Below are 13,561 nucleotides of genomic sequence, written 5' to 3'. Positions count from 1 at the left end.
GGTTGGAAAACCTGCATCTTCAGTCGGGCAGAGCTTTGCTTCCACTTATTCGACTCTTTCTCCAGCACTTGTGGTGACTCCAATTTCTCAGTTCGATCCAATGACTGGGGAAATGCTGCACTATGTGGAGGAGATAGCACTTCAGTAAGTATTCTTCCCATCAAATCTTCCTAAATCCCTTTTTGAAGTTCTTCTTATCTGATATTCATACTTTATTTTGATCTTTTTCTAATCCTCTCCCGTGCATGAGGCCTATTAACTACCACTAACCATTTTTAGGGAGCCAATAGTCCCTGAGATCCCAATGGTCTCAGAAGTGACTAGCCTGATGGCTCCCACAAGCTACTTTTCAGGCCAACCCCCTGGTTTTTCCTAAGGCCACTACCACCACAAAGATGCCTCATTCTTTTGTTCAAGGTCTTGCTCAAGTATACAAGTGTTTCTACTTCTATTTTCTTCATTGCACAAGTTAGCTTGTTAACAGTTGTCTTTTCTTTTGGTGTTTGAGGTTTCTAGTGCGGGCTTAGGCAACACTTCTCCTCCTTCAACAAGCGAGGCTGATCCTCCTCAACTGTCAAAGGCAACATCAACTCCTCCTCTTTCTTTCAAGGCTCAAAGCCCAACCCAAGTATACAAACTCTACTTCTTTCTTTTTCCGTCTTTTAATTTCGTTTGTAGACTGTCTTCCTAATCCATTTTTTCTTGGATTGCAACAGGGTTCTAGCGAAGGCTCATGCCAATCTCCTCCACCCTTAGTGCATAAAACAGTTCTTCCTAGGCCTATTTTGGCTTCTGGGGTTACGGAGATCCCTATTCCTTGGCCAAAGAAGAAGAAGATTGCTGCTACCACTTCCACTCCTATTTCTAAGTCCATTCCCCCTCTTTCAACCGAAGCTGCTTTTTACTGACTCTGCCTCCGGAGGAGCTAGAGTGATGTTCCCACCACCTCTTGCATTTATACATGTAACGGCTTCTTTGTCCAAGCTTGTTAGAGAGTTCGGGCAAATTAAGACAAGCCTAAGATCTCCAAGGCGTCATTCTGAACCTCAACTTCTCTAGATAAGCACCAAGTCTTCAGGGAATGGATGAGAAGAGATTTCACAGCTTATTTCAGCCTCAAGGCTCTTCATGATGCTGAAAAGGCTTTGATTGAGCTCTACAAGGCTCAGTGAATGTCAATGGCTCAATACAAGTCTTTTCTCAATTTCTTTGAGAATCTACGGGAGTTGAGGGATCAACATCAGCAGGCGGAACAGGCATCCAACAGAGTGAAGTGTTATAAAGGAAAACACACTCCGACATCGGCCACACTTTAACAGCTGGTATATGAGGGATCAGCCATGGAAGATAGGATCGTGGTGGTAGAGTCTGAGATTCAAAGGTTGGAGGAGCAACTTTCTACTTTAAAGGCTGAGAAGATGACTTTGGCAAGTCAACTTTACAAGAAAATATAATAAGTGAAGAAGGTGAACCAGGAAGTTGAAAACTCTGAAGCCCAACTAGCCAATAACAATATGTATCTAGAAGAACCTGGCAAGATTTTCACTATTATGCAAACATATTACTCTAGAATATCTGCCTTGGCCAAAGATTTAAAACTGTTGAGCTAAAGTTTTTGTAACTTCCTTCTCTTATTGAAATGAAATGACTTCCTTCTTCCCATCAACTTGTCCTTTTGGTTACTTGAAGCTTTAACTATGGTAAATCTAAGAACTAACTTTGACTTTCTTAAAATGCTTAGACTTTCTCAATATAACAATCTCTAACATCCCACACGGTTAGGTGATATTTCTTCCAAAACTTAGCATTGACTGGATGCCTTTGCAAGGTTCCTTCCAAATCTACCAAGTAGTAACCCCTTTTTTCCAACACTGCTGATATTGAAAAGTCCTTCCTAAGTGGGACTCCACTTCCCAAAACCTCTAAGTTAAGCTCCCAAGGGCAGAATTGCCTTCCATACTAAGTTTCATTCCTTGAAGTTTTTCAACTTCACTTTTTTGTTATAGGCTCAGGCAACAACTATCTTCCCTTCTTAGATTTTGTTCAAGGCTTCAATTCGGGCTACATCTAAATCTTCAACTTTTGACATATAGCTTAAAGGTATTCCTCATTGTGTAGACCAAACCGGCTTTGGAGTCTGATACAACTAACATTGATTTCCATAGGAAGCACAACATCCTGCCCGAAGGTTAAAGCATAAGGAGTAGTTCCAGTTCCAGTTCCTACTTGCTTTGAGTTTACAGGGGTTGTATGCTAAAAGTGATGGATGGTAAACAGGTTTCATACGAGGGAATTGATACTACAACACTAGGGAAGGTAGCAGAGCTTTTAAACTAGACAAAAAATAGCTTTTCTGAGGAGACTATGACTAAAAAGAATGAATCTAGGTTGGTTTCAGTTTTTCTGAATGCAAATCTGGCTTGAGGGCAGAGTTTGTATGCTTGTTTGTTTCGTTGGTTGAGTGTCAATGTCTCTATTGTCTCTTCTTCCTTTTATAGGCGATTTGGCCTGACTATTAGAGCATTGTTCTTGGGCGAAGGCTCTTAGGGGAAGTGAGTCATCATGTATTTACACATTTATGCCATTAGAAATTGCTTTTTGGCTGGTAGTGAGCTGGTCTCTGTCAATTGTCACTTCAGTCATAGGCACATGACCTATGCCTTGGCTGAGAGGGCTTTAGTTTGTCTATGGGCTTGATGTTAGGCTTCGGGCAAGTCCTCATTTAAGTTGGTATCCTTGGACCTTCCCTCATTCAAGCCCAATATTCAAATATTAACCCAAACATGTCTCATACCATGTTTTGGCCTCAAGTGTCTCGTTATGTAAATTATCATCCATGGTACACATTCATTCACTTATCATTGTTCTCTCAAATCACAACACATCCTTTTCTCGATAGCCAAGTCGTTCCTCACATAAAATCGTCTTTACTGCCCATTATTTATGTTTACCAAAAACCTTAATTCTTAGGAGAGTTATATCAAATCTTTCCAATACATCAAACCATTCCAATTCATCACGACACAATACATGGAACTCTTACACGACTCATGGTTTTAGGGCAAACATTAGATAGATATTGATTTTTCCACTTTTAAAAAGTTTTCCTTCCCGCTTCCAAAATTTTCATTTTCCCCACGACTTTATTTTAAGAAAAGCAGTGAAGTAGGTGAAGCCGTGAGCGATTGATTTCTGAGAGCCATGGAAGCTGATAAGCCAACGACGATGATCTGCACATTGCTAGCAATAGACAACACCACCGGCTTCTCCTACAGAGTCTGCTCCGTCTGCGAGCAGACTCTCCCCGACAACCCTTCTTCCCTCTGCAAATTCTACAGCCTCAATGCCTTCAAAACCCGCTTGCCTCGCACCAAACGCCTCTTTCGCCTTCTTGTAACTCTCTACCCTTTTCTTGGAAAGCTGTTTGCTCATTTCCAAAGTGCTTTCCAAGAACTGCTTTTTAATTAAGTGATTCTCATTGGGTTGTTTTGGCAGATGTCAATAGCTTCGGATACAAAAGTGCTTAATGTGATATGCTTTGATAGGGCTGCCAAGGTTCTGTTTGGGTGCTCTGCTGATGAGTTTTTTGACTTCGCCAAGTTTTGTTAGACAAGTAGAACTATAGTTGGAGTCTATGTATAATTGTAATCCTAATTGTAGTTGTATTCCTAACTTGTAGGGATATTGCCTTGCTATGCAAGGAATGTAATTGTATATAATCTTATTCACGTATCAATGAAATAGACTTTTCAGCCTACATATCTTTTTCTACAAGTTTCACCCTTTTGCTGGTAAAACCACCCTTCACGCCTCAAAATTTCACCACACCCCCAATCCATTTACATCAGAAACTGTGAATGTTTATGTGTTTGTAACTTTTCACTGTGCAGGAATAAACACCATTCAAATTTTAATCTTTTGTTTTGACAGTGCATTATTCTATTTTAAGCTACTCTAATTATGTGGATTTTGAGCTCAGGTCCAATGGTGCGGGTACAAAATTTAATCTTAATGTTCCCACTGTGACTCATCTTTTGATGCTTTCGTAGTCAACTGCAATGTGGTATACTTTGGAGATATAATATTAAAGCAACTTTTTATTAGCAGCCATATGCTTTTTTCAGTCTTTCGTATTCTGCGATGACTGGCTTTTTATGTTCATCTTCAAGAAATTTCTTATTGGTGATTTTTTGAAACTTGCTTTGATTTTCAACTTCTACAACTATCGTTTTCCAGTAATGATTTACGTCGTTGGGTTGCTCCATTTCTACCTACCTTATATTTCTGTTTTGGGATGTTTCGTGCAGCTGTTAATGCTAGTAGAATTCTGGACGGAGAGAAGTTTAGACTGACACTATCCAAACCATAGAACGGGGATGCACAACATCTGCAAGTGATCCAAGTTATTCCATTGAGATCTGGTTTTCAGCCAGCAAGTGAGCTTGAGGCAATTGTATGGTGTAAGAAGCTCTTGACTGTTGTTTTTCATCTACTGTATGCTATGTGGTTGCAAATACTACTGATTGATTTTTGTTATTTTCATCGATATTGAATTGCACTGCATTCTCAAAGCACATAGCACGCGTTAATGCCCAATCATGATACATCCGTGATGGCATTTTAGTTGCCTGCCTATATACTAGGAAAAATTAAGCCAATGGTACCAATTTATGTGTGTTTGTGTAGCAAGTTGGCAACGACGCAGAAAGTCATGGCCTTCTGCATAGTTCTCCAAAGAATCATCTACCCAAGTTTGCTGTGTAGTTGTCAACTTTTAAAAGAATATGCAGGCTTTGTGAATACTAGGTCAGTCGAATTTCCAAAAGACAAGGAACACCGTTAAAAAGGATGAAATAGTATAGTGAACCGTTTTTTGTATAAACCCGGACTCTATATTGGGAAATTTTTTGCCTGTCAAAGCAAGCATGGTAACTATAGCTATGGACAAGTATATCATAAGTATTCCTGCCCAACAGACACCATTTTGAAAACCAAGTGTTTTCAGGCTAGGATCTGAGGCTATCAGTTGGGAGCAACTCTTTTGGCTGACTCAGCCACGGCCAGATTTCCTTGCATCCAGTTTGTAAGCATCTGTAATGCAGCTTCCGGTTGATCCATTGGAACCATATGACCAGCATTATGAACCTTGAGGAAAGCTAGAGGTCCATAGCTTTTTAGCAGTCCTGCTTCTGCACCCGCAACCTTGAATGGAACAGTTTGTGCTGCTACGAAAGCTTTCTGACCGGACCATTCCATGGCATGAGCCCAATTTGAATTCCCTACGAAATAGAGAGACATCATAATATGAAAATTACCGAAAGTACATTATCCTCGCTAATACATGCAACATGAGTTTTTCGCTGAAACAAAGAAGCTCACCAAGCCAATTGCAGATGAGATCATACTCCCCGGCATACACGAGCAACTTTATTCCATCTTCAAGGAGGGCAGGAATTCCCACTTCCAGATTTCTCATCCAGTCATTCAGCATAGCATAATATACCGTAGAGCTGCATGACACAAATTCGATGTCCCCAACTCCTAGGGCATCCCTAACCGTTTGTTTGTTCAAGAATGTCACCACGTTTGAGAAGTCATAGCACAAGCTCCCCTCACATTGCTTCCTAATATCATAGTACTGCACATACCCAAAACAAAGTAGATTCTTAGCATACTTGGATTTGTTTCTTAGAACTTATAGCTGTGACGATGATAAAGGTTTTTCCGCTTTGCTTACATTTATACCACTATTTCTTTGCATTATCTGGTAAAATATGCTGTTGCAAATACTTAACGACTCCTCACAAGCGTCTCCACTCTTAGAGGCGTCTGATAGTTTCAGACATCAGAAAATTCGCAAGTCAGATAATCTTGTACAATGACCATTAAATCTCATACGAGATTGTAATCAACAGGTATGTGAAGAACAGAGGAAATGAAGAGGAAAATACCGCAAGCCTTCACCGACTCTTCACATTCTGGAATTGTCTGCGATATAGTGTCGTAGTCTGCTTTTGTAATCAACTTCATTTGCAGTGCATAATCAGTGTATGCCTTGTACTGGATTCCCGGATTGGTCAACCCATTACCTATGGCGAAACCCTGTTCAACCGTAGGAGATAAACAGATCAGATCAGAACGACCATGACGAAGCAATCAAATGCAGTCAGTCCATTGTAACTATTAGGGATACCTTGAGATTTATGTGATTCCCTTCCTTTGCTTTGTTTCCTTTGTTAACCCGAGAAGCAAGCGCGGGAACATAGTGCCCAGCATATGACTCTCCGGTGATGTAGAAGTCATTTTTCGCAAATTCAGGATGTAGAGCGAAAAATCCCTGTAATCATGAAGAGAAGCTGGTAAATTTAAGGTCAGTTTAGTGGCAATAGTTCACTCGTGCGTGAACAGTTATCATTCGGGACACATCAACGACGATTGTATGTAACATGAGATAATCATTAGGACCTGCAGAAAATCATATAAGTCGTTGCTGACGCCTGCTTCATCATGACGAATGTCACTCGAATTTGTTGTATAGCTGAAACCAGTTCCAACAGGTTGGTCGACGTAAAGAATGTTTGATGCCTGCCAAACAAGAACTTGTTCAGAAACACAAAGAAGCGAAAACCGATAAGAAAAAACACCTTGTCCAAACCATTACAGCACCTTGTCCCAGCCATAGTTATTCCAAGTGAGTGACAAGTTGTTTTGAATGTGAAAAGGGCCATTTTCATAAAACAGAGCCAGTTCACTGCTACATCCCGGCCCTCCGGTCAACCATATCACAACAGGGTCGTTCTTGTTAACCCTTGATTCGAAAAATAAGTAGAACAACCTGCAAAAAGTAATCGGATTCAAATATAATGCAGTCCAAGAATTTCGGAGTTTTCGATTTCCCAACTCAAATTTGATTCCTAGTGCAATTCAAGACCAACCCTTTTGCTCTTACCTTGCACCCTCCGAATGGGGAAGGCGGTAGTAGCCGGCGTGGTGACCAAGATCTTTAGCAGAAGGACCGGAAGCGGCGTCAAGAAAAGGCATTTTGAACTGCTTCTCCACAATCTCAACACCAGCATCTGCCTCAGCATCCAGCGAAGGTTTGCGGGACAAAATGTTAACATCATCCTTTGGGAACAAGTTGAGGGCTCTGATGAACTTCTCAGCTTGGCCTTTCGCGGAGAAGGCGGGGGAAGACGAGGGAAGGCGGCCGCTGGCGGGGTTCAATGCAGATGATGAAAGTGGAAGGAGGAGAAGGAAAAGGAAAAGAGAAGAGAGGGAAATGGGAGAGAAAGTAGAAGGAGATGCCATTGTTGCTGGTGTTTTTTTGCTTGTATGGGAAGAAAAGTGTGGGGTTTGGAGGGAATATATATAGTGTTGGATGCAAACAGAGTTGGGTGATAAGGCTTAAAAGAATGGACATTGGAGTATGAGATGTCCAACCCAATGTGGTGGAGGTGGAGGAAAGATTGAGGTAACCGTCTTCGTTATTATTATTATTTTTTAAATTATTTTTGGCTTTTAAAAAATAATTAATTAATTAATTTGGCTGGTAATTCTTATTTCTTGTTAACATTTTGTTCTTTACTTATTGTCTTCGTGCTTTTTTCCAAAATATAAATCTTAGGCATTGAATCGCCTTTAAACAAGGATCAACAGCTCATTATTTTCATTGACCAGAAAAAAGGATCATTATTTTGTTTGCTTTGAGCTATGAAACCATCATTTGTTATTTTTTAATCAAAAGATTATTGCTTGAAAGGGAAGAAACTTTCAAACTTCTCAATTAATCCTCTAGTATTCTCTTCTTTGTTTTTCATTGGATTATGTTTAATTGATATTGAATGGATGATATTTGAGAAATATTATTTTTTTTAATTGACAAATGGTGAGATATTTACAAAAAGAATTTTTAGCCAAAATGGTTTATGAGATTATTATAACTCTTCATCTTGGTCTTTGACATTGAAAATCGATAAAGTAGTCTCTGAATTTATCTATCGGAAATCATGTGGGTTCTTACGCATCTATTAATATCCTTGTTAAGTGGAGTTGTTGGTTTGACAAAAATACCCTTAAAAGGTGGTCACGTGGTCGTTACATTACAATGTAACGATGATATTGACAGATTTTTCATGAAATGACGAAAATGATTTATTGCGACAAACTCAGGGATCACTTCTATCATTTTCAATGGCATGGATCAATGATGAGTTATGTCAATCTCATGAACAATTCTGACCAAAAAAATTTTACAAAAATTAATTGTACAACATATACTTATCATTTGAAACTTATCAGAATAAGCCATAATGAGCTACAATGTAGAATTGACCTTATTAGAAATGCATATCATACTTGTATTTGTGTGAGTATATTGTAATATTTGGAAATTTAATAAATGAAATTTGAGAAATCATTATACCCCACCAACAAAAAAAGAGAGAAAAAGAATGGGATTTAAGAAAAAGAGAGACAAAAACAAATAAAAGAGGAACTAAGGTCCCATCTCTCACATGTTTAAGATAAAAATAAATAAATAAAAAGTTAATGTCACATCCCGGCCCAAGCCCCCACCACATTTTGTGCTTGACTCCACCGTAGTACGATATTGTCCGCTTTAGGCCCGGACCACGCCCTCACGGTTTTGTTTCTGGGAACTCACACGAGAACTTCCCAATAGATCATCCATCATGGGAGTGCTCTCGCGCGTTACTCGTTTAACTTCGGAGTTCCCATGGAACCCGAAGCCAGTGAGTTCCCAACAGGCCTCATGCTAGGTAGGGATGGGAATATACATATAAGGATCACTCCCTAGGCGATGTTCCAATGGAACCCAAAACCAGTGAGCTCCCAAAAGGTCTTGTGCTAGGTGAGGATGAGAATATACATATAAGGATCACTCTCCTGGACGATGTGGGATAATACAATTAAGGCAGTTAACCACTTTATACTTTATTTTTTCACAAATATATTTTCAAATAATTCTACTTTTACAAATATGTGATAAACTTAACACATAATTAAATCGTAAACTAAATCTCTTAAAATAAAAGTGGCTTTTTATCAAATAGGTTTCTGGTGCGGATCTAAGCCAAAAGTTATTGGGTTTGTTGGGAAAGTTTTTCCTTTACTAGTATTGTTCTCTAAAAAGATTAAAATTATAGGACAACAATTTTTCAGGTAAATAATCCAAAGAAATCTTGAAAATGTTGTATTTGCGTGTAAGGCACTGTTTGCCTTCGGATAACACGCCAAAAATGTGTTTTCATAACAATAAAGAAGAAAATTCCAAAAAAAAAAAAAAAAAAAGAGCCTTAAAAATAGAAGGACCATGCTTTGAAGAAAGTCATCCCAAATGTTGGAGTGACTTTGAAGACCATGAAAAAATAATGGTAATATATGGAGCCACCTATAACCTTTATTTGGTTGGCTCAGTTCTTGGAAGGAGCCATCCTCCTTCCTAATTAATAGCTACTCAATATTAGCATTTATTATCTTGGTAAGTTAGAGGTTAGGTTCGATTCATGTAGATTACGAAGACAGTTTAACATTTGTGTTGAGTTAATACGTTATGACTGACCCGTTATGTAACTTAGCTCAAATTCTCTTCCCTTCCCCCTCCAATAGAATAAAACGAATGTGAGTCAAGCCAGTTGGCTGAGACAATGTGACTGCCTTCTTTCAACAGATTTCAAATTTCCCTCCCTGAATATTAGAATAGTTTAGAACATTGCATCATCCATGGAACTTAATTATTTATAAGTTTAGTACAAAAATCAATGAGTTTAGTTTGGCGCATGATAGCTTAACATGAGGCATTGACTATTAAAATTCATTTCCAGCTGTGGCACTCAAACATGTGTTAAGGAGAACATGATTTTCTATTTTAATAGACTAGGCTTGACTCTAGAATCTGGATCCAGCTTCTTGTGACAGCCAAGAATCCCCCCCGCTTTTAGAATAAGCAGTTCTATCAAAGCACTTGCCCAACCAAATTTCTTACCCATGTGCTTTTATACCACAACCTAAAATGGTCCTAGAGCAATCTGAGGAAGAGAGTTTGGTAATGATAGGTGAAATCTGATGCAACCCCCATTTCCTAAAGCTAAATTGCAGATAACGAACCGATAACTATGTCGGTATGTTTTGTTATTCACGTGTTATCGACACATTATTGCCACCACATCAACAGTCCGCCCTTTAATAAAGAACAGATGACATGTAAAAAGAACTTATGATGCATGAGTGTGATAGTTTTCATACATAAATTGAAATCCGTTTTGAGTGCAAATATTGAGCGTAAATACACATAGAAAGTAGGTCGAAGCTCCAGTCTCGGTTACCAAAAATAGAAACATACGCAACGCGATACACAGTGATACTAATTTGCTTGCAGTTTCATGAAATGAGTTTTTTCACTGTTATGGTCTATAGAGCAAATGCCAGTAACAAACCATTAGTACAACACTGACCTCCATGCAGGAATTAAGTAAGAGATTGGCACACACATATATTTGCATTTGAATATTGCACAATAACAGCTTACTTGTAAACTCTTTCGGAAGCTGCTTTAATATAATATACAGTAGACAGTACATCTCTGGTGTTCTTGGTCAGTGGTAAACGCGGCCCTGACTGCAGCAATCTCAACCCGGTCATATCTACATGCAAGTCCAACACGTTTACTGCCTCATGTTATAATTCTGGGGGAGGATAAAACAGTGGCTGAAAGGCTTCAACGTACACTTATGACCTAACATTTGCAAGTCGGGCCCTTATTTCTTCCAACTCTTCCTCATCATCGACACCCTCAGCTATTGCCTCTTCCTGCGCAGAAGTAAAATGATGTATAATGTTGTCCGGCTTCCTTAGAAAGTTACGACTGGAAATGGGACTTATTACATAATAGTCATGTCGCAGTCATACATACCTCCTTTCCGGCTTGTGCAGTAGCAGGTTGCTTCAACCTCTCCTTCCTGACCGCTTCTGGAAGCTGGGCAGCTGTCTCACCAGCTATAGAAGTCAAAACCTTGTCAACTTCTTCTTCTATCTCTTCTTCGATGTCCTCGGAGTCTAGTGCTGTGTCAAGACTATCATTCACCATCTCTTCAATTACCCCTGCCTACAAATAAAAAATATAACCATTGCTTATTACTTGACCTAAAAAACACCATTTGTTTATTGACCAGAAGACCTTACAAGTTACGAGGTTCAATAAACTATATACAGCTCACAAACATAAAGTGATGATAACATTTAAATCTTCAAGCAGGAAACATCTATATACAGCTCACAAACAAATAGATCTAACAGAGGCCATAATGTCAGAAAACTATTCTCCCAAAACCTATTTTATTTGCGGTTACATTTTCCAAAAACCTTTCATTTGGGACAAAAAGGGGGGACTAAAAGCATTCGGATTCTGTCTACGCTTGATAGAGAACAATGTTGCTGCAAATGCATATTCTATGAGTATAATAAAACTGTGACTACCAAAGTGAAAGACTGTCACCTTTGTGCTTCTGTGTAAGTGAATGACAAATAACGGAGTACCTTGGTCATCTCCTTGCTAAATTCTTGCATCGTAACAGCCACTTCTGGAGCCTTCATGAGGTTATTGACAAGCTTCATAACCTCAGAACTCTTGGATAAATGACCCACCGTGCGGGCAATAGCTGCAGAATCAAAGACGAACAATGAAAATGATTAAACCAACCACCAATACTCACGTTAACGGGCCAGAGTTCCGAAAGGTGATTATGAATTAAGCATATTAGCAAACGCGGAAAAAAAGGAAAAGAGAAAAGACCCCAAGGATATATTATCAAAAACCATAAACTGAGTTAGTCCTTAAAAAACAAGAAACGGGAGTAAATGATTAGTAATCATAACCACAAAAATGAAAAATCAAGTTTCCTAACTCACTAGTTTTACCAATGCAATGCCCTAGCAGAACATTTAAATTTTCCTATTTAAATAATAGTTCGTCTTCAATTTTGTTATACGTTAACTTCACGTTGTTTTTCACCACTGCTAGTCTAAGAATCACCTTCTATAAAGAGGTCTAACTTCCCATTGTCTTGCAAGGTTGTGCTAGTCTAAGAATCGTCTTCTCTAAGAAGGGATCAGTTGTCATTTCAATCCACTATAAAGCTGCCTTTACACGTAAAACAACCTAAAGAGATTTCTAGTTTAAGACATGCAATGACATTAGTATTCAATAACACATAATATTCCAGTTTCAAAATCTAAAAGAAACTAGTCTACTTAAACATTTAAACATGCAATAACGGGAATCTGAGGTTATTACGAAATGAGCTGGTGATGGAATTTATACAAGCATATCGAGCCATAACCTTTAGGTATTACAGACTTACCAACACTCTCCCCAAGGTGCATTGATATTGAATTCAGTTGTGCCCTATTTTCATGAAGACGGTTCACCGTCCTTCTAGATCTCACAATTTCTTTAGCAAGTGACTGAAATAATTAACACAAAGTAGATAACTGAATATACAGAAGGGAAGAAGGATGACCACAGGGAGTAAGTCAAACAACAGCCGGCAACTAAACTAACAAACTAATCAGAAATATATTCTCTCAATTTCATAAACTATAACACAACACAGAATCCGATCGCAGTGATCATAATCCGTACTTTTAACATTTAATAGGCACAATCACAAAAGTATCGATAGAAAAACTCAGGTTCCGAAAATACATCATTTATAAGTTCCAATTCCAAGTACGAAAGATAAATTACCATCATGTAAAAAATTATCTGGGTTAATTTCTTTCCCCTGGAAAAACAGCAATATCACGATGGCTGGACATTTTACTACCCCATTTCTTTCGAATTAACCGAACCATGTATTCTGCAGAGCCTACTATGATTTGGGGTAAATCAAAGGAAACTTCAGAGACAAGAAAGTCATCAAAATTAACAGCGCTAAAACAAAATGCATAAAATTGGAGAATTTGAAGAGCAAAACATTGGCCAAACCAAATTGAAAAGGGAAAAAAATGGTACCTTTGCAGAACCCATGTCATTTCTCTTGGAAGCCTCTCTGATTGCTTTCTGCACGCTTTTCTCTTCTCTTTGTATATCTGAAGAAAGCCCATTGCAAAACAACCAAAATTAAAATTACCCATTAATCCAATTTCACGACCCATGAACCTAAACTATCATAGAAAATTAGAAATTAACCCACAATCCAAATTTTTTAAGAAAAATGAAAATTATGGTGAAATTTACCTCGAATTTGTCGTTCGATGTTGCGGCACTCTTGGCGAAGCTTGCGCTGCCAATCTCTCAATTGCTGCTGTGGATTTGCCTTTGGTTTTATTACGTTCATCACCCTCTCCATCTTTTTTTTTTTTTTTTTTTTTTTTTTTTTTTTTTCGATCAAGGAACTAAATTCTGCGTTGAATTGCTTGATTTTTTACCGAGGAGGACGATGATCAAACGATTTCAAACCCAATATTAAGATTATATTCGTGAAAAAGAGAAAGGCAAAACTTGTCTGGGTTTTTAGCCTTTGAGGACGAGTTTACAGACAAT

The 13,561-nt window shown here is 38.5% G+C and overlaps 3 protein-coding genes across 3 annotated transcripts; 1 reads left to right on the top strand and 2 right to left on the bottom strand.

Annotated features, from left to right (window-relative positions):
• The first annotated feature begins 3,201 nt into the window (after positions 1-3,201).
• Positions 3,202-3,609, top strand: LOC125470348. Its single transcript, XM_048569305.1, has 2 exons — positions 3,202-3,393; positions 3,496-3,609. The coding sequence occupies exons 1-2, from the start codon at positions 3,202-3,204 to the stop codon at positions 3,607-3,609; spliced, it is 306 nt and encodes a 101-aa protein (XP_048425262.1).
• A 1,183-nt stretch (positions 3,610-4,792) lies between these two features.
• LOC103937522 (serine carboxypeptidase-like) lies at positions 4,793-7,366 on the bottom strand. The gene is made up of 8 exons (XM_009347468.3): positions 6,950-7,366; positions 6,667-6,835; positions 6,466-6,585; positions 6,194-6,337; positions 5,952-6,102; positions 5,738-5,829; positions 5,380-5,638; positions 4,793-5,279 (listed from the first exon to the last, which is right to left on the bottom strand). The coding sequence occupies exons 1-8, from the start codon at positions 7,306-7,308 to the stop codon at positions 5,023-5,025; spliced, it is 1,551 nt and encodes a 516-aa protein (XP_009345743.2). The 5' UTR covers positions 7,309-7,366; the 3' UTR covers positions 4,793-5,022.
• Positions 7,367-10,376: 3,010 nt separating this feature from the next.
• On the bottom strand, positions 10,377-13,561 carry LOC103928622 (vacuolar protein sorting-associated protein 24 homolog 1-like). Its single transcript, XM_009337697.3, has 6 exons — positions 13,256-13,561; positions 13,031-13,107; positions 12,378-12,480; positions 11,554-11,675; positions 10,931-11,122; positions 10,377-10,827 (listed from the first exon to the last, which is right to left on the bottom strand). Exons 1-6 carry the CDS (start codon positions 13,365-13,367, stop codon positions 10,747-10,749), a joined length of 687 nt encoding a protein of 228 aa, XP_009335972.1. The 5' UTR covers positions 13,368-13,561; the 3' UTR covers positions 10,377-10,746.

The sequence above is a fragment of a genome, unplaced genomic scaffold (assembly GCF_019419815.1).
Source record: "Pyrus x bretschneideri cultivar Hongxiangsu unplaced genomic scaffold, Pyrus_bretschneideri_v1 Contig5, whole genome shotgun sequence".
NCBI lineage: Eukaryota > Viridiplantae > Streptophyta > Magnoliopsida > Rosales > Rosaceae > Pyrus > Pyrus x bretschneideri.
The sequence above is the reverse complement of the archived record's forward strand: the minus strand, read 5'-3'. Positions and strand labels throughout refer to the sequence as shown.